This window comes from Simochromis diagramma, unplaced genomic scaffold (genome assembly GCF_900408965.1).
Source record: "Simochromis diagramma unplaced genomic scaffold, fSimDia1.1 OVJJ01000205.1, whole genome shotgun sequence".
NCBI lineage: Eukaryota > Metazoa > Chordata > Actinopteri > Cichliformes > Cichlidae > Simochromis > Simochromis diagramma.
The window spans coordinates 12,485,849-12,506,010 of record NW_024386782.1 but is presented as its reverse complement, the minus strand read 5'-3'; the positions used below and the strand labels follow the sequence as shown (position 1 = coordinate 12,506,010).

Here is a 20,162-nt window from a genome sequence, read left to right as displayed (position 1 = left end):
CCTGTGCTCAAAGCCCAGAACAATGAAGCTGAATTGGGATTTGCCCAAGAGTACCAGGGTTAGCAGGTCCACCAGTACTACCGAATTCTTTGCACAAACTAGAGCAAAACAATTGGCTGCCAATGGATTTTGTTTTGTTTTCAAAGCAGTGCATTCTTTTTCAAATGACCCCAAACTGCGCTATACTGCCAAACATACTTCCTAGTCTGCCTTCACACACATATGAACCCACAGCACTTTCATCATTATCACACTGTGGACAAGAGCATTTTTACAGCTCTTATTTTACTTAAGTCGTCACAAAGACAAGCACAGATAGTTTATTTAAAAAAGCACATTTTATGACACAGACATGTAATGAGACACCATATGTATTATTGATAGCTGGCATTTAATAAAGCTCAAAGGAATAGAAAAAACAATAACAACCACAAAAAAAAAAAAAAAAAAGAGATCCATGAACAGTTGAGCATAGTTTGTTAATTGAAAAGAAAATGAGTTCAGAGTTGGAAAAAAAAAATACTATGGTTTTCTCTGTATACTTGCTGGGTTTTATACAATACCACACTAAAGCCTGTGTGAGACTTTACGCACTCTCAGCTACACTTTGCATTCAGCACACTTCCTTCAACATCTGCACTGCTTCCATTAGTACACACTTCCATCAGTTAAATGTTGTTACAAAAAATACTTCTATATGCCAAAATATATCTGTACAGTGTAAACACATACTGAAGGAACGTATGATTTTAAAAAAGAAAATGTAACAGTAACGTAAAAGAAATGTAATAAGCATGTCCTGAAGAGGGAACATCTTCGATTAGACTCGACAACAGTGGACGGGGTCCTCAAGTGCTATTTACAACTGTGGACGACCTCGAGGGCGATCACGCTCTTTAACAGTTTATCCACATTAAAGTGACATTTGTAGTGTTTGTTAGATCCAAATGCAACATGGTCAACGGCGAGCATTCGAAATCACTCTTAAATTGCACAGACTGATGACACAGTGTGGGATGTCCGTCTAATCTAATACTCACGATAGTCCCGTCAGCGACGCTGCTGAGCGGTCACACTTTTTGCATCTGTAGCACAACAAAAGGCCCCCGAACGACAACATACCGACACGCACGTGATAAATTATAAAAGCTACTCAAAAAGCTACCACAAGCTGACTCGTTCATCTTTAATGGAACTGCCATTATATACAAACTAATTTAACTTATACAGGTACAGCATATTATGTTTCTCTGAATAAAATCTAAGACGCCTTTTTTTAAAAATCATCTTCAAAGCATCGAAATCGCACTGAAATAAATTAAGAGCCTATTGCAGGTGCTTTCCAGAACAGTTTGATGGTACTGCACATGCTCGATAATCTCATCATTTTATTCGGAAAGTAAGTGCAATCACCAGCTGAGGTATTTTGAACCCTCACTCTTCATGGCACTTCACTATACACACACACGCTCATTCGAACACACACAGACACTAAATTTAACCGTCTAGAAGTTTTTCAGTCACGTGTACAAAAAACAAACAAACAAAAAAAATACATGCCTCTGATCAAAGATGGGGAGGCGGAGGGGGGGGGGGTAAGCTGATCCCTCATCTGTGCCGCAACAGGCGGTGACAAAATAACGTTAACACTCACGGTGTGTTCGTATGACACAAAACAAGCATAAGGCCACACATGATCAACTCAGAGAAACCAAACGGCCTCTTTCAGAGGCGTGACATTCAGTGCTTCAGTGGTTCAACTAGATAAGGCATTGGTTCGCCTCTTAATATTTTATTCCATCTCTCTCTTTGTTTTTGGCACATGAGAACATTGATGCACGTGCTGACGAGTACACACTTGGGGCTTGTTTGAAGCTGTCCAAATGGTTACAGCCAGCTCTGATTTTGTGAAAGTAAATCTGAGGCCCACCCGTGTTCTTACATTCCAGTTGTGATTTCTAAAAGTGGGAATGTCAATAAAAGAGCAAAATCCGCAAAGTCCTGTGTTTTTGCTCCGACGGAGCACATCCGGATGCTGCCCAACCCAATCTGGGCACTACTTGGGGTGTTTTTTGGGCGTGCCCTGTTTCTTGGTCTGCCACAGATGGCTGGCGATGGTAATGGCATCCACGCTGGCGGACATAGTTTTGGCAGGGATCTGGCTGAACTGCTTCCTATCGGAGTTGTACTTGTACAGAGCTTCGATCATCTTTGTTGTAATATTTTTCGGGCCGATGCCGGCCAGTTTGGTGATCTCCTCGGTTTCAGGGCAGTAGGTGTAAACGGACCGGAACTGGCAGCCGGCATCGCGAAACAACACCAGGAAGTTGTTGGCTTCAGATTTCTCCATTTCCTGTGGTCGCAAATTAAAAGAAAAACAAAAAAACATCTCATTACGGTTTGTTACGCTCTTTTTAGTCAGGAAAAATATATTTATACACACAGATACAAAACATACATCAAGTATCTTGTTTTTCTGCCCTTCGTTGACTTTGCCAGCCAGGCAGCAGTGAGCCAGGGCGTTCTGGATGATGTGCTTGTTGGACTTGGCACTGGGCTCCTTATAAAGTTTAGGTCCTGTGGGAACAACGCACAAGCGTGAGACTGCAGACAAAAAAAAAAAATCCTTCATTGTTCAGCAGCTATGCAAATGTAAACAAACTATCTAAACGCCTGTGTCTACCTGTGTACTCAGTGTTGGAGGGGGTGGAGGAGGTGGTGGAGTCGTTTTCCCAGTCCTTCTCTCCGTTACGGCTGCCGGCCGAAGGACAAGAAGAAAAGCCTTCCGCGGAGTCCGGCCTGGAGGTGATCGCAACACAAACCAACAAATGACACACGCAAACATAACCACCACGAAGACGACAGACGAGCGTGGACACGTTACCGACACGTACGCCAACAAAATGCACACACACACAGACATGCACACACACAGATGTGGCAAAATAAGGTCAGACGCCGTGACACAAATCTCCAAGCCCTGCCTGTTGTCCCGCATTACATCATCGTACTGTCATAGTCAGATGAAACGGAGCAGCGAGGGGCAGAAACGGCACGTTCATCCAAGCAAAAGCAAAGTCTCGGTGCTGTCTTTATAGGTGCTGCGAGGGATGAGCTCAAGTACTTATGAAGGAACGAGCAAATACACTGGTGAAGCAGAGAGCAGCCAGCAGAGAGGAGGGAGCAAACAACAGCCTGAGAGCAGCACTGCACAGGACGGGAAGATGGGAAAAGAAAAAAAGAAAAAAGAAAGGTGGAAACAGCTCAGCCACGCGAGTCTCGGGAAACTTATTGCAGAAGCAGCTATTCAGTGTCGACACATCCATCTGCTTTTATGCGTTTGTCAATGAAATGAGGTCTATACAGTAAATCAACACAGAATCACATCTACTTCGGTTTAATGCACTCGCTCTGCTGAGGCGCTCCTCGTCGCAGCGTTACTAACCTTCCCTTTCTTTCTTTGGGAGAGCTTAAATAAAACGGGATATTGGCAGAAGCTAGTTTGTGGCCTCTGAGGGAAGCATGCAAAACAGAGGGAGAAAAGAAGAGAGGGACAAGAGAGAATCAAGATGCAGACTGCAGATCCTCACAGGGAGAAACGAAAAAAAGAAACATTTCCTTGAATCAAAATCACAGCTGGAAGGTCACAATTGGGAGGACACGAACCCACAATCCAAGTAATAAACTGCTTTTGAAATTAAGAGTTTTATTCTTTATTCCTGGGCTGGTTTCATTGACATGGACAGGTGCTGACAGATGTTTGCGTTCCTTCTCCTGGATCTTTTTGGGTCCAAAATGTGATCGTCAGGCAGACAGGCTGCGCCTTACCTGTTATTCTTCCTGTTATCTGCGTCTCTGTCATTGTCGGCCAGATTGAGAGATGCCAGAGAAACGCTGGACACCGAGAAGCCTCGAGGACGCACACCTGCGCAACGACAGCAGACAGGTGCGGTTTTACCACGCGCCACAAAGTTCGGGTGCGTTTGCTCGCTGGGTTTGGCGCGTTGCTCACCTGTCGCTCTCGCGGGAGGAGTCGACGACTCCATGACGTCTCTGTGGATGGACTTGGGCCGCGGCTTTTTCTTGAGACTTCCAGATCGAGGCTTGATGACCTCGTCCATGTCCTCCATCAGTTTGAGCTGCTTCCTCCTCAGATACTCATTCTTGATGTATTCCCTCCTCGCCCTCTCGTCGTCCTTCTTCTGCTGTTCCTCCTCCGCTTTCAACCTAAAGAAGGAAACCAAGAGACAAGTAGGTAAATGCAAACTGTAGTTGGACGGTGAACACAGGCAGAAAGTGAGAAAGACAGACGGACCGTGCAGCCTCCCTCTTCTGCTCCTGGTCCAGCTCCTGCTGTTGTTTCCTCTCCTGAGCTTCCTTCTCTCTCCGCAGCCTCTTCTCCAGCAGAGCTGCTTTCTTGGCCGCCATGTCCTCTTCCCCTTTCACATCATCCTGGTGTTTCATGGACAGAAACACACAGATGTATAACAGACCTCCGATTATAAGCACAAGAAATGAAAGCTGGCTGAAGAAAGTGTGATTTGTGCAAATAAAGTGTGAAACTCAGGATCAAAGGTAAGAAAACTGACTCTTTGTAAGGATGGCAGCTCTGATGTTGGTACATTATCAGAGTGTACTGGACTAACGCGAGTTTGTGTTCTTGCCCATTATTCTCGGCCCTCATTCGCCCGTGGTGTATTGTCTCTGATCAGCTCATGGCTCAACAGGCTCATCACCGCACATGCTGTTCCAGACTCACACAGTGTGAAACTCTTCCTTCACCATCAGGGCATGCAGTCTGTGTTATTAATGAGAAGTTGGTGAGCCGTGCACCAATTACCATTACAGTTGAGGGAAGAGAGTAAAAAATGTGGGGTGAATACTGAACAGCCCCGTTTCATGGCAGGTACTACTTACACATCTCGACTAGCGGTTATGCTGATGTTAGAAATGTTAGGCCATGTTTAAATCACCATCATTTTTTTTGTAAAAGCTAAAAAACAAAAATCTGGAGGTTTGTTTTGAGCTAAAAAATTTGAAAGATCTGAGGTCTGATGCTGAAACTCACCGTGAAGAAGAAGCCACAGCACATCTTTTGGTCTTCTCCTGTTTCTCCCTCTCCTGCCATCTCCTGACCTCGGCTCTCTGGAGGCTTCAGGTTCGACTGAGGCACCTCCACCAGGTCTTTCCGATCCTCTGGGTCTCCTCTGACCCGGCTGTCTGTCGTCCCTTGGATCTCCGACACCGGCTGAGAGAGCACCTGTGATGTTTTCGATTGTTTGGATTCTCCCTTCAACTCAGTCTTCTTCTCCCGTCGCTCATCGTCCTTTTCTTTGGCTGCTTCTTTAGTAGGAGGAGTATCAGCACTCGCCTTTGCCACGGCTTGCTTTTCGTTTTTAGTGTTTTCTTTGTTGTCCTTGGTGTGTGCGTGCTTGCTTTCCCCAGAACCCTCATCGTGGCCCAAATAAGCAAAAGAACTGATCTGCGTTTGGCTGGGGGTGAAACGCCTCAGTCTGGGCAGGCTGTCCACGGAAGTGGGTGTGTTGAGCATTCGGCTAAAGGGCGTGACCTTCAAATCATTTGGACGCGGCGTCCGAGGGGTTCTGGCGTGGAAGGAGGCCGGTCGTCGTTTGATGCCGGCAGGGGAGCGATTGGGTGCGTGTGGAGAACCAGAGGAGGACAGGATCGGCGATAAGGAACCCACCGAGCCTCTCCCTGATCCCCGGCCTGTTACACTGCTGCTACGCAACTCACGGAGCTGCCTGAGTGGAGCAAATACCCACAACATACACGTGACATGGTAGCAAGGTGATGGTAAGTGACCAATTCAAATAAGTGGTTTGAATTAGGTGGTACCTGTGTGGAGACGGTGCAGGAGGTGGGATGACCCAGGCTTGTTGCTGCTGCTGTCTCATGGCCATGATCTTCTCCTGCTGCTGGGCCAAACGCTGCATCTCTGTCTGCAGGAAGCTCAGCGACGTGTTCAGCCTCTCAATCGAGCGTGTGTATTCTGCAATATCGGTTTCTCCTGGCGTCACACCTGCGTCACCGCAAACATGAGCAATGACGTGAATTATGTACCTAAATAAATCTATTCAGACAGCTTCCTAAGATCCAGGCTGAAGAGTGAAACATTAGCAACTTGCAGAACAATACAGACATTTAATCAAAATATTTGAAAGACTCACTAAAAAAACCCCAAAAAAACCAAACATCTTGTGCTGTGATTTCGTACCGCCTCCATCTTCACATGGAGATTTCGGAGCTGCCCCGTCTGGCTTGCACCTCTCGGCCCGCTCCATGTTGCCCTGCCTGATGTCCTTGGATGAAGTGAGCGGCTCTGGCGGAGGTGTTTCTGCTCCTCCTGAGCTGGAGCTGGGGGGTGCCTGTCACTCCCTTCCGCCTCACTACGTTCAGGAAGGCCGTTCTGCCCATTCTCTGTCGATGTCGCGTGAAAGCAGCTTCCACCTAAAGAGCGAGACATGTGATGTTTACACACTTATATGTGATGCTAAGTTGCTATGAATCTCTTTAAGTCCGTTTACCTTTTTCTTTTGTGCTTCGATCGCTCTGCGTTTCTCTTCCAGCTTCATCCTCAGCTGAATCATCTCTGAGGCGATGAGGTGCGAGGGATCTCTGGGTGAAGGAGATACTGGAGAGGGTGATGTGATTGGTAGAGGAGGTGTAGAGATCTGGAACCAAATGTAAACATCAGCAACACTGATTCATTGTTATTTCAGCCTGAGGTGTAATCCAGAAAGATTTGTGCGAGTGGCTCAGAATGAATGACAAACCTGAGATGAAATGTTTTTTGGTGAGTGCGTATAGGGGACATTGAGGTCTGAACTCTCTGGCGTGGTCCCTCCACTGCTCCTTCCCTCCAGCTTCCTGATCTTCTGCTCCGCGAAGCTCGTCATCCGCACCAACCCACCTCCGGAACCACCGGAAGATGAGACAGGGCTGACTGTGTGTGATCTGGGCAGCGTGGGCGCTGAACTGGGACAGGGGCTGTTTCTGTCAACTCCATCTCCCCGTTCACTCTCAGGGTTAGGGCCACCGACCCCTTTGCGTCCTCCTTCCCTGCTTCTTTCCCCTTCTAGCTTGTCCGGCAGAGGACACGACCGGGTCATGGCCTCACAGTCTGGGTCCATATCTGAATAGTCTCTAAGCGAGGACGAGTCCTCATCCAAGCTCTGGATGTCTTCGGTCCTCACATGGATCCCTGTGTCGACTTCATCAGTGGATACAGAGTTAGGATCGTGGTCATTGAGTCGCGCCTTTGCTGGACTCCGGTCATCTCCTCTACCTTGGGCTCCTGGAAGGTCTGAAGGTTCTGCACCATGGAGAAAGAAGGCATTATCTCCGTCCCCCATCCCCAAGCTAGCGTGCGGTCTTTCAGTGTCATGGATAATCTTCAAGGCCTCCTCAATGCTCGGGGGAGTTGATGGGCTGATGTGGCCAGCATGGCTGGGGCTGTTTCTGTCTGGCAGGACCCCGTTAGAATACCTGAGAACAGAGACACATAAATTAACCGATTACAGTCACAGTGCAGGTTAGAGGAATCTTTTAACTTCCTGCTCAGTGAGAATCAGAAAGAAAGTGTTGGATACCCTTTATATCTCAACTTTCAACCATCACCTATCCAGCTACCATCCATCAATCCATCTGGTGTCACCATGTCAACATGCTACAAATAAATTGTTTTCTAGAAAGAGCATTTATTACATTCAATCACCACCTACATGTGTAAAACTAATTAAAAAACATTATTTTTTGCATCCCTAACATCATTTAAAGCTGGCAGGAGCCATTACGTATGGATCAAAACAAGCCCGCTATACTGTACCTGCTTTGGCTCTTGACTGTGAATGTGTTGTTCCGTCCCAGAGGCTTGTGTGAGGTGAAGTCGTCATCCTCCTCTGGTATGTGTCTGCTCTGGCCGTTTACACTGACAGGCATCATGGAGAGCTGGCGTTTCATGCCTCCTCGGGACGCGTAGTGAACTTTGAACCCAAGGCCGTCGCTGCTGGCCGAGCGCGTCATGCCGCGCAGGGAGGGAGCCTCATCAAGCGGGAAGGTTGGGTCTCCATCCAGAGGAATTTCAAAGGAGATTCCTCGAGAGGAGGACCTAAAGAAGAGGAAAGGAGAAGAATTGTTAGTTTAATAAGGAAAAAAAAGGTCCACTTAGGCCAAAGAAGGCACAGTTTAGCAGGGCTGTTGGATTTCAAGCACTTACTGTTTTTCTTTGGGCCAAGTCCCGACACAGCCATCAACATAAGACATGGAGGTAGATCTCTTCATTACACCTGTCAGAGACGCAGAGTGTATTTGTTTAAGAGATTTATTGGCTGTATGAAAATATTTACACACACTGTGTGCGCAGTAAGTGTTTACTTTTACAGTGCTATGTTTAGATTGTTTCTACTGCTGCAAATCAGCCACTAGAGGGCATCTTGATTCAAAACAAAACCATGCACTGGTTAGTATTAACGTCCCTCAGTGACTTTCAGAGTACATTATTTTATTGTATGAGTCAAATAAAGCTCTTTGCTTTTTTGTTTTAAGTTCTTGCCTCTTTTTCACACTTATTTCCACACTGCTGAATAACGAATCATCATTAATGCTCTAAAACATCTGTATCACAGCAGATGATCGATCGTTACCTTCAGAAGGAATTTTCTCTGGGCTCAAAGGTCTGTCTGCATAGCTCTGTTTGACTGGACTGGACACAGGAGCCATGTTTCTACAGGATACAGGCTCACAGGCTGCATACAAAAACATACAGTCAATATTCAGCTTTTCAATCATTTACCAACAGCGTGCTAATATTGTTGTAAAGCTGTACTATACCGTTCGGGTCGAAGATTCTGGGCTGTACAAATGACGGTTTAACCACTTCAAACCACCAGAAAAGCTCAGCCATAAACACCAGGTAGTTACTCTGCAAGACCACACCAGCTTAATGGTTAATTTGGAGATATTAGTAAATGACAATGAGCACAACACTTGACTTCTCCCTCCGTGTCTCTGTAAAGGTGCCACCAATCATAACAGATAACATCTGGATGGATTAATGAGGTCACAGCAAGTCAGCAGCCTGTCTCACTCTGGGGTTTGTGTGCATGTACTTCCAAATGTTTGACTGTCTGATTTACTTAATATCAAATCCATACACCTTTTGAAAACTGCCAAAAAACACCATCTGGAGTTTAAATTAACATGTGCACGGAGGGATGCAGAAAGCAGCACGAGTCGTGCATGTGTTCGTGTAATAACCAGATAGGCTCAGGAGGTCTGCAAAGACGATGATCCGTAGAAAACTAATTTGTCAGTTTATTTCTTCTCTAACAAGGTGAGTCTTTAGTGTAATGGTTTACACGTTCACCTAACAAGCAAAAGATCCTGAGATTGATCCCGAGAGGAGACCCAAATCCCTCCGAGGTTGTGTCAAGAAGGGCATCCTGGGTAAAAATCTGCAGAACTACCTGCTGTACTGAGGGCTGCTTTCGTTTCTCCTCTAACAAGGAAAGAACGAGAGCTGAAAGCTGTGATCTCTACTCCTCTGTGTTTACTTAAAGTAATGTACTGAAAATGAACAGACACATGCAGACAAACACTTGTTAAGATTCTGTGCGCAGTGAGTCTGTGGTGGACGGGCAGTGTGCCAGAGCCTTGAGCTGGCCTTCGTGATCCACCCCACTGTTGTAGTACTGTACCACTAAAAAGTCAACATGCACACACACTAAAATTTATGTAGTGGATGAGAAATGAAGGAAAACAGTGTGCAAATACGAAAACTTTCTGATGTTTTATTTTTTTTGAGGAATGGAAAGTCCCAGCGTGCTCGGATCATGGCTTGAATCTTAATGTTCCTTCCCACACTCTCTGCATACTATTTACCCACACTGCCACTGCTGCACTGGTGTTTGGATGGCACAGGGGTGCTCTTAAAGTAGGTCTCCTAACCATAACCAAATAATCATGAAAGGAGGAGCTCTGTGTCTATAAAAGTCTTTTTTTTGTTTGTTTTTTCACAAGAACAAGAGAGACATGAAGAGAGAAGAACAAGAGAGGCGGGCAGAGATGTGAATCTGTCCTCTGTTGGAGAAGGGAGTGGGATGGAGTGAAGGGAGTCTCTCAAAAGTACAGACACTGCACTCTGAAAGCACCAGCACACACAGTCTGTTGTAATCTGTCTCTCTCTAACATATACATTCATAGACACACACACAGAAACATACACACAATAGCAATCCCTGTGAGAGCCAAGCCTACTCACATTCAAACTTTTCCTTGAGTGACTCATTTTTGCCCATGCGTAATTTCCCACTCTTGCTCTTCCCCCTCCAAAAACGTCTCACCATTTCTCCATCTCCTTTCACCGTGAAAGCAGAACTGTCTACATCCAGTTAGACCAACCTTTATAGAAGCATGGGCGTAGAGCAGGTCCTCCAGGGTGAAGTGGCAGCAGTGGTTGAGGTTGTTCCTGCAAAACTCCTGCACCAGTTGTAGGTTGTACAGACTGTCAGCCAGGGACATGGTCTCCTTGAGGCAGATATCTGTTCAGCAAAGGGGAGGGGTCAAACACAGAGACACAAGGAAAGGGTAACGCGCCACACAGGAAGCCGAGGACACGATAAGAGTTTATGTTTAAAAAAAAGACTAGAGGAGGAGGAAATGACTCTTAATTGTCCTGCATTTGTCATAAGAAGCTTCTCATTTGAATCACTTAAGCTCCTTGAAATAATTTGTGACGAAAACGTTCAAACCCTCTTCAAGTGCTTCTAGATGAATCATCAGGATTTTTATCCCCTGACGTTACTATAAGGACGGCCCGTGTATGTGTAGGAGGTCTGACAAGGCAACGGAAGACCTACAGCAGCTGGTTTCTCTGCTGTGATGTCATTCTGCGCTTTACTTAAAAAAATTTTTTTTAAAAAGTGAAGACAGTAGAGTAAGTCAAGCTGCCAACAAGAAACCTTAACGAAGCACAGCTTGTTTTCACATCTGGTTCACATGCCTGAGATCTTTCTGCGAACTCCAGTCGAACACCAGAGTTGTTTGTCTTTGAAATAGCAGGCGGCTCCACCTCTCCCTCACACAGCCCTCGTGACCAATCACATTCCAACCCGGGGCATTTTCAAAAACGACAGTCTGGGCAAGCTCAGAGGAAACACGGCTTTGTTCTCCATGAATCCTAGTACCCTTTTTCTTCCTCTATCCCTCTATTTATACCACTATCAACAAATGCAGATGGTGAAATATAAGGATTAGGTTTTGCATTTATAACACTCGCTTATGCACAATGCAAGTATTATTAATACACTCTTTGTTAAGCTATTGTAAGAGGCTGGCAGTGAGAACAGTGACTTTTTTGTGCTCTGACTAAAAGTCACTGTGGTTAGTTTGATGTGCGCTATTCTGTCCTTTAATATGTGTGTTTGAACTGAGTTTAGTCTTGCAGTCTTGTGTGTAATAAAGGTAACACACTAAAGTGTGGATAGTTAACAGAAGAGGGGGATGGTTGCAGACCTTCCAGTCTGATGGCCTGCGGGCAGTAGAAGTGCAGCAGCGCAGTCAGGGCGCAGCCATCTGTGTTGTCCTTCAGCAGGTTTTCCACCAGGGGGAGCGACGGCGCGCTCCTCTGGGCATGCTCCTTCCTGTAGCGAGCCTGAAACCATGGCAACGGCACAGAGACATCAGCTACATGTGTCATCGCGGTGGGTGTGTACAGCCGGCTCTCTGATTATCGATACAACCACATCTCCATGCTCCAATCAGTCACACACACGGGCAAGGTAGAAGTGTTAATTTGAGGATCTTCAAACACACAGACACCTGAAATAATACAGATTAACATCTTCATGCAAACAAACATTCAGTTAAGCCACACCTCAATAAGATTTATCATGTTATAAATGGTAAGAAGGACGCATATTCATAACCCTCACAACCCTGCTCTCTGCGACTGGTTGTGAGGCGTGGTTAGTTCCCTGCATGCATGCTAGCAAATGAACGGTTTGCACCATTTCAACATCTACTGAGAACTCAGTGGCACTGAGGCAGTCTGAAGCTCTGGTGCTGCAGCAGACAATGTGTGTGATTTAGAGTTAAATAATAATGTGTGTGAGTGTATCCTTCCTCCCTGCAAGTTTTCTCCATGTCCCTCTGGGACTATCAAAACCACAGCAACAACTTTACTACATATTATTATACGCATTCAGGGCATCGGTATTCTTAGTTTGCCCATGAAGACAAAATAATTATCACATACAACAGAGCGATTATGTTCAATAAAATTACTCAGTAGAAGATCTCATGTTTATGTGCTCATAAGAGCTATGCATAGCCCAGTAGTATAGGTGTAGCTCCCTAATGACAGGTCATAAATGGTCACTATGATTTTTGTCTAAGATGTGAAAACGATGGTTGGGTTTGAAGGGTCGGGGGTGTCTGACCAAACCATGACGAGGGTCAGGGCCGCATGCAGTGACTGACAAGGCAAGTCGGGAGGTGAATGTGAAGGGACGGGGGGGATTTTTGGGAGAGGAGGAAGTTGGCGGGTTTGTTGAAGAGGTGTTTCTCAGTATGAGTCGACTTACAGGTACTAATCTCCAGTACCATTTGCTAGGAGACTTGATGGTGGATGATGATCGGACAACAACAGGAGAGAATGTTAGGTGTTAGGTGTTTCCCCAAACAACAGCAGGGAAAAATATGCTACAGCTGCTAGGACTCATGAACAAACACCATCTTAATACCTCTACAAAAGCTATATAATACTTAAAATGTGTTACTTTCTTCACACATTTGAAATCAGCATCAAAACACACAGTGAGAATCACGGGATGCATCTGCTAAAGCAGAAGTTTAGTTGTGTCATACACCCATAGGTGCCCATGTTTACCCACATGGAAAAGAAATAGTAAAAACTTCTATGATTTACTCATGAAAGTGGCCACTTTCTCATTACTTTCATATATTGTTTTAGTAAGTATCCAAAACATACAAGTTTCATTATATAATTTTTCAAGGGATCTTATATCTGTTTTCACTCTTGTATGCTTTTCATACAAGTTTCACACAAGACAGATACAAACTTTATAAGATTTATATATATCTTTTCCATGTGGGTACATATGACCCTGAACTTTATTTACACCACTTATTTTTGCTGCACTCCATTTCTTGTGATTTAATACAAATAAAAAATTTAAGTATTATTTACCTGCATTATTACAACTTTAAGCTAGTTTAATTTAAGCATCTGTAACCAAACAAAGTTGGTTTGAACCAATTAGCAACCTCTGAGAAGCTACTGGCCAATAAGGTCACAGCTGTCTGGGTCTGTCTATGTTTCATAGGTGTGACAAGAGTCAGATTGCTCAACCAACCCGCTGCCAAGTATTTCTTAAACGACTGGCTTCAAGCGCCTTATGTTCCAATTTTGCATAATTCTCATTCATTCAATCAACTGTAGGTGTTTTTTTTTAGCAGTGTACCTTATCAATAAATCACAATCATCAAAATAAACAATTATTCCTCTTAGTCAAAAAGCCCACTGTGTCTTTAATTAATGTAACTGGATTAATGTCAGTGAGGATGTTTATTTATAATAAGTAAATGTAATCATAATGTGTACCATACATAAAGAGACCACACAAAGTCACAAATACTACGCAGCAACGTGTATTTAAGATAGAAGGCTGTAGTTTAGGTTCAAGGTGATTTATATTTTCAGTATTTAGATATAATGTTTATTGCCTAATTTCAGCTCCTTTTCAATTGCAAATGACTTATTAACACAATGTACAGAGAGCTAATGGGAATAACTAATTGGGCAAAATAAAAACAGTCAGCGAGTTTGTCATATTCATTCATGGTCCCCAGACTAACTGCAGATTCGATCTTCCCAGTCCATTTGTGCTCAGGCAGGACTTGCAGTTTTATTTTACACTTAACTGTAGTTTAAATGTGCACAGGCCTGTTTCAAAGTCAGATCTGCATCCAAAGTCTAATCCCTCATTTCTTGGCCTCTCTTCTCAGTTTGTTCCATTAAACTTAATGCAGCCTTTTGAAAAGTTATTGACATAAGCTGCAAACTAATAAGCACTCGAAACCTAAAGCTAAAAATACTTTACACAGCCACAAACATGACCTAATTTTTGCAACTAAGATCCTAAATCTTGTGTAATGATCCAACATTGTGTGTTTTCTAACTTTCTGCTCAATAATACGATTAAGACCTGAAGTCTCAGTCCACACAAAGAAACGCTGAGTGCTTGGTCATAAGACCATAGTTAACGACTTTTCACACAATCCCAGAATAAACAAGCCCCACTGAGAAGTGTCTTGTGCTCATCCTCTGGTGTGAGAGTGTGTGTTTGCACAGTGTGTGTGTACATGTAAAAAATCCTAATAAGTGAATAGACTTCTATCTCTCTGACACTGCAAAGAAGGAGCTGTGTGATGGAGCATGGAGGAAAGCAGCTGACTGACTGAGCGTCCAGCTATTTCTCAAAACCTTAAAAAGGCTGTAGTCTTCCTTTGTTCTAACTTGTTTTAACAAAGCCTTGATAGGTCACACACCCCGCGTGTGTGTTACCACAGCGCAATCGCAGATAGGCACTGATCTCTCTCTCTGTCACTATATTAACACAAAACAGACAGTAAGCAATAGAAAACGTGCCAAGAAACTCCCACAGCAGATAAAAGCTCTCGTCTAACTGACTTAACCACTCGTGACGTCCTGCAGTTCTTTGAAGAGCCAGTTAATTCTGCTCCATTTGAGGAAACACACTCACAGTGACACTGTGCAGGAAACTTACGACCTGTTGCCTGCGAACAGGTTCATCCACGACACTGTGTGTTTTCAGCTGTGAACTGCAGTGTAACTTTGTGGGTGCACCGCACATTCATGCTCCCCAGAGGAGGAATCCAGCCGACTCTGGCGATGCCCTCACTTTCCGTGCGCGGCCATTATAAAGGTTCATATTTGTGTGAATCGCTAAAAAATATCTAATAAGAAGATACTGTTACTGTTGGGCTGCTGAACTAACCTGTGAGCATGTTTTAGAGTTAAGGTGTCCACTCAGGAAGTGATTCACTCGCTGCTGGTGGACATTCCATACTCCGGTTGCCTAGGTAACCTAACATATTAAACATCCTGTCACTGCAGCTTACTCACTTCCTGTATGAATGCCCCTTTAATTCACTGCATGAAAGAGGTCAAATCAACATTTTGTGTCTGTTACCTGGGCTAACTATCTGTCAGTTCTGTGGGTTGCTGGAAAAAGACATTCATGTTTCCCAGATGATGTACCCCACTAGCTTTAGAGGACACTACACTTTCTCTGCTGTCAGCATCAACTTCCATTTCTAAGTTTTGGGCTCTGACCAACATTCCTCACAGAGGCACACAGGCCTGGAGAAGATTCTAGATCCTAAACAAAGGCATGTTCCTTGAATTGCATCTCTGAAATTAGTCCTTTCACTCCATCCAATCAGTGTTTACCTCTCTGAGTTAGAGTATAGCTAATCATTTCCACCTGACACAAGTGATCCCCCCTCCCCCGTTTGTACTCCACTCCATCTTGGTGAGATAAAAATCTTTTTTTCCATTTTTAAACGTTCGCCATCTTGTGCCTGTTTTAGAACTCGAGGCCCGACAAAGCACCGCACTGTAGCTTCACGGTTAAGTGAGCAGCAGAGGATGGTATCTGACTGCAGTGTGTTTGTGCCAGTAGACTGGCTCGAAGCGTTGCATAACTACGAGGCCTGCAGGATGACACTGCCTCTCTTCTGCTACAACTGACAAAGTTCCTGAGTGTCTCTCACTGTGGTGTCATTTCTCCCTTTCCTCCATCTCTGATTATCCCTCCTCCCTCTTTTTCTCTCTCTTGTTTTTTTTCCACCCCTGTGTCTGTCACCCTTTCTCTCGTTGGCTTCCCCGCACATTTCTTTGTCTCCTTTAACAGCAGTGTGGCAACTCTTGCCAACATTTCTCTGCAGCTGGTCTGAGACTGAGCTCATCTGTTCCTCTGATTCACAGAGCCCCGTGTACTGAGCTGCATGTGACTGCATGTGTGTGTGTGTGTGTGTGTGTGTGTGTGTGTGTGTGTGTGTGTGTGTGTGTGTGTGTGTGTGTGTGTGTGTGTGTGTGTGTGTGTATCTCCACACGTTTAAAATCCAATAATATGAACGCGATTGGTGACAAAATGAGAAGTAATTGAAAGAATTCAAAAATAGATTTAATTAGAGATGGCACAATACCACTTTTTTTTAAGTCCGATACCAATACCATAAATTTGGATATCAGTCAATACCGATATGAATCCGATATAGTGTTTTTAAATCAATAAAACTGTTTTTTTAATATCTTGCTGCATTTTGTATAAGTTCATACTTGAGTTTAAATAAACAACAACACTAAAGCTATTCTGTTATACTTGTATGTAAAAAATACACTGCACCCAAAATATTTCATAGTTCAGCAACACTGATCAATCTAATGAACTTAAACCTACTCAATCCTCCCTATTCTGGTATTTTAAAGAGTACTTAGCAGAAATATTAAGCTACCTAACTAATAGGGTTGCAAACTCCCAAAAAAAATATAAAAAAAATAAAAAAATAAAAAAAATAATAGGGAACCCCCCACCCTCCACCTCATGATGCTTAATCGACGAAATCAACTTTAATTTGATGCAGTGTGGAAAAAAAATGCACAGAAATAAATTATTTTTCTACAATATTTAAATAGATTCAACATCTTTCTTCAACAGAATTGCAGACTGCACAGATGGTATCTTCCCAAAGGAAAAAGTAGTATAGCTTACTAGGGTATATTAGACTTAACAGTTACTATATACAGTAATGGACTTCTATACATTTTACATCAGATTAAAACTTTGGGTGTAAGATTCAGATAATTATTTATTAAAAGCTAGATATTTTAAATGAGAATAAGAAAGAAAAGTATGTCTTTGTGCCCCCTTTTCCCTGTTCATGCCCTATCGGTCCCCCTGGCTAAACTTTGCTAGATCCGCCCCTGCACAGTTACCAGCCGTCAGCTGCATAGAAAGGGATCCTGGTGTAGAAAGTAATATTAAATAAATTCTAACAACAGCTTATCAAGGTTAAACGTGCTGCTGTTGTTCAGCCGCTGGTTTCCTCTTTCTGGCGCGAAGTGGGCCAAAAACAAAGAAGAGAGACGGACTCGCGACAGAAAAGCTGATCAGCTGATCATTGATCAGTTTCAGGATTGAAGTAGCAGCAAGAAGAGGCAGTCGCTCCATATATCGGTTGTTAAGCTTAATGCGGGAATGCTTTACAAACATTCAGAGATAAACTTACACACTTGCTTTACTTCTCTCTGGGATAACTTCCTCGGAGATGAAATGCCGGTTTGGTAGCGAGGCTCCAAATACACACAGCCGCTCTATCACGTGAGCACACTGCTCCAACGTGCTACGGTTATGAGCCGAGTTACACCGTGTTGCAAGTTTTGTGAGGTGCTTTTTTGATATTTAATGGATCGGATGACATTTTTTATTTCTCTCCGATATCCGATCCAGTAATTTACGTCAGTATCAGACTGATACGCAATATCAGTTCGGTCCATCTCTAGATTTAATAGATTTTTTTTTTCTTTTTTGCAACACCTGCATACAAATTTCTCATTTACTTTGCTGCTGGAAGTTACCGTAGATTGGAAGATTTATGCAACTCAGTGTGTAAAGTAAAAAGCTGGAACAAGGATAAAAAAACTACAATCTGTTGTTTCACAAGACACCAGAGTTTCATTTAGAGGTGCTGATAAAAAGAGCTAACAGTCTCCCCATGTTTGCAGTTCTAATAACAGGAGTTTTATAGCACAGGCATCAGCAGGTCGTTGAACACCCTGTTATTTGGATCATTCGGGGAATTTTTTATTTCAGTCTATGCGTGCGTTCTTACTTTAAGCGCTGTGGCGTTTGACTCCTGCAGTGAAGCCTCTCTCAACTTCTGCTCCTCTACAAGGATGTCCCTCAGGTGTTCATTTACCTTCAGAGAAAGAGAAGGAACGAGAAAGGCAACGAGGTCAAAAGTCAGACGAGCATCTGGTGCACACTGAAAGTGAATAGTGAGTCTGTGCTGAAGACTTGAAAAACCGGGCGGTGATAGTAAGAAGGCCCACATCAAACAGAAGATTGTTTGTCACCACCACCTCCACCCATCAACGACTGAAGCTAAATATAAATATACCATCGAACCAATATACAGAACTCAGGTAAATTCTGATGCAAGCACAGGTTTAAAGGTTTGTTTTTATTGTTTTCAGAGGATCTGGCCGAGCACGCTGAGAAATGACCGAGGATACACATGGTCACATCAGCCATTCCCCCCCGCCATTGCGTGCCACGCCTCGGGGCTACGCAGAGACACAATCGTCAATGTTTTTCCAAGTGTGTGTCTGTAAATAAATCCTGCAAAGTGTGCATCTTTCCGCCTTTGGCCTTGAAGCAGACAGCACATGAGTTCTTCCAGAAAGGATTATGGCTGATGATAAGAAGATCTTACATTTGATGAACTCTGTACTGAGGCTTGTTTTATTATTTCAAGGAGAAAGAAAGGAATTCATCTTTGAGATGAGGCTGTTTCACACTCAGCTTACTCCTCAAACACTCATCAAGGATAGTAAAAACCACTTAATGTGACCAAGCAATCTTTAAACCAAAGCGCTGCAATAACAGAGATCAAACTGCTGTCATCTTGAAGGTAAATTTGAATGGATTTTTAATATAAATACTCACTGCAAATACTGTGAAAGTCTCCAAATACTTAAGAATTACCTTATTTCTTTTTGTTTTATATTTTGGGGTGCTAGCCAGAAGGTTCCCTGGTAAAGAGTAAAACTTCCCTAGTTGTTTAATTTGAATTGCATCAAACTGAAATACTGTGTTGTTTGTATTCCTGGAAACTGTAGTTTTTTTGTTGAATTATGGATGTTTCTTATTATTTTGGTGCTTATTTGTCGGCCTTTCGTTGAGATTGACCGTAAAGTGTTGGCTCACTCTTTAATACACAATTTTAAGTGAACAAGCTTTGTGAGTGTAATTTCGCTCCAGGAATGTGCTTAACCTTCTAATTTACACAGTTGGCTGGAGTTAACGGGGTTCATGTTGGGTACGTGTTAGTGCTTTCAGCTGGATCCAGGTGGTGGATTGACCCCAGAGTTAAGTTTTACCCTTTGCCAGAGAATCCTCTGCATGGCACCCCAAAAATATTAAATAAAAAGGGTATAAATAAGGTCATTTTTTGCAATCTGCTAACACACAGCCATGCCCCCAGCACAGCCCACTCGTGCCTGTGTAATTTATTTATTCTTTTTTTGGTAATTTGAAGTTTAACACTGTAGGATCTAAAATCTCTCAGCCACATGCACAAACGCTGGTTTGTGCATGGATGTAAAACCAAACTCAAGAGTCTGGCAGTCATTCGAAGAGCTGAAGACCAGTTAGATTAAATTGACTTTTGATATGTGATGTTCCACAACAATGAGAAAATCTTTGTTTTAGTGCGTCCTGCAGCTGTAATGCTAATGTTACCATTAGCTTTGATTGTCTCTCCACAGGCCAGAACCATCCTGAAACTGTAATGCTGAGAGAAACAGTAAGAGAGATTGCACATGGTAAATGGAGTGGTACTTATTAGTGCTTTTCTTTTCTGAGCATTCAAAGTGCTTTTACCACACGCTTCATTCACACTCACACATACAGCCCTTTATTCTATGCCTTAAGCACTTTCTAAGTATCACACACGCAATCACACTCTGATGGATCAGGAGCAATTTGGGGTTCAGTGTCTTTCCCAACGGCACTTTGGGATGTAGACTGGAAGAGCCGGGGATACATCCACCAACCTTCTGATTAGCAGATTACATGCTCTACCTCCTGAGCCACTGCAGCTTCCAATTGTGGGAACTTTAACGCTGATTTGCAATCAATAAACAAAGACTGGCTGACGTTCTGTGTTTTCAGGTTGACCTTTGCAATCCAAGCCCAGCCTCTCTTTCTGACAGCAAGAATAGCCTATGAATGAAAATTTTAAAAAAATTAAGTAAAGACTGGAGAAACACCCTTCAGATGTTACGAGTGTTGTTGTTGCGTAGTTTGTACACC

The 20,162-nt window shown here is 43.6% G+C and overlaps 1 protein-coding gene across 1 annotated transcript in view; it reads right to left on the bottom strand.

The window, feature by feature from the left end:
* Positions 1-323: 323 nt before the first annotated feature.
* Positions 324-20,162, bottom strand: part of camsap2b (calmodulin regulated spectrin-associated protein family, member 2b) — a 33,694-nt gene continuing 13,855 nt past the window's right edge. The window contains exons 4-21 of the mRNA XM_040013957.1: positions 17,959-18,045; positions 11,533-11,671; positions 10,420-10,559; positions 8,851-8,941; positions 8,664-8,765; positions 8,237-8,306; positions 7,847-8,128; positions 6,795-7,506; positions 6,546-6,692; positions 6,251-6,468; positions 5,857-6,081; positions 5,069-5,762; positions 4,316-4,452; positions 4,013-4,227; positions 3,829-3,925; positions 2,684-2,799; positions 2,459-2,577; positions 324-2,353 (exon numbers count right to left, since the gene is read on the bottom strand). Coding sequence (XP_039869891.1) covers positions 2,057-2,353; positions 2,459-2,577; positions 2,684-2,799; positions 3,829-3,925; positions 4,013-4,227; positions 4,316-4,452; positions 5,069-5,762; positions 5,857-6,081; positions 6,251-6,468; positions 6,546-6,692; positions 6,795-7,506; positions 7,847-8,128; positions 8,237-8,306; positions 8,664-8,765; positions 8,851-8,941; positions 10,420-10,559; positions 11,533-11,671; positions 17,959-18,045 — 3,888 coding nt within the window. The 3' untranslated portion in view covers positions 324-2,056. The remainder of the gene's footprint in view (positions 2,354-2,458; positions 2,578-2,683; positions 2,800-3,828; positions 3,926-4,012; positions 4,228-4,315; positions 4,453-5,068; positions 5,763-5,856; positions 6,082-6,250; positions 6,469-6,545; positions 6,693-6,794; positions 7,507-7,846; positions 8,129-8,236; positions 8,307-8,663; positions 8,766-8,850; positions 8,942-10,419; positions 10,560-11,532; positions 11,672-17,958; positions 18,046-20,162) is intronic.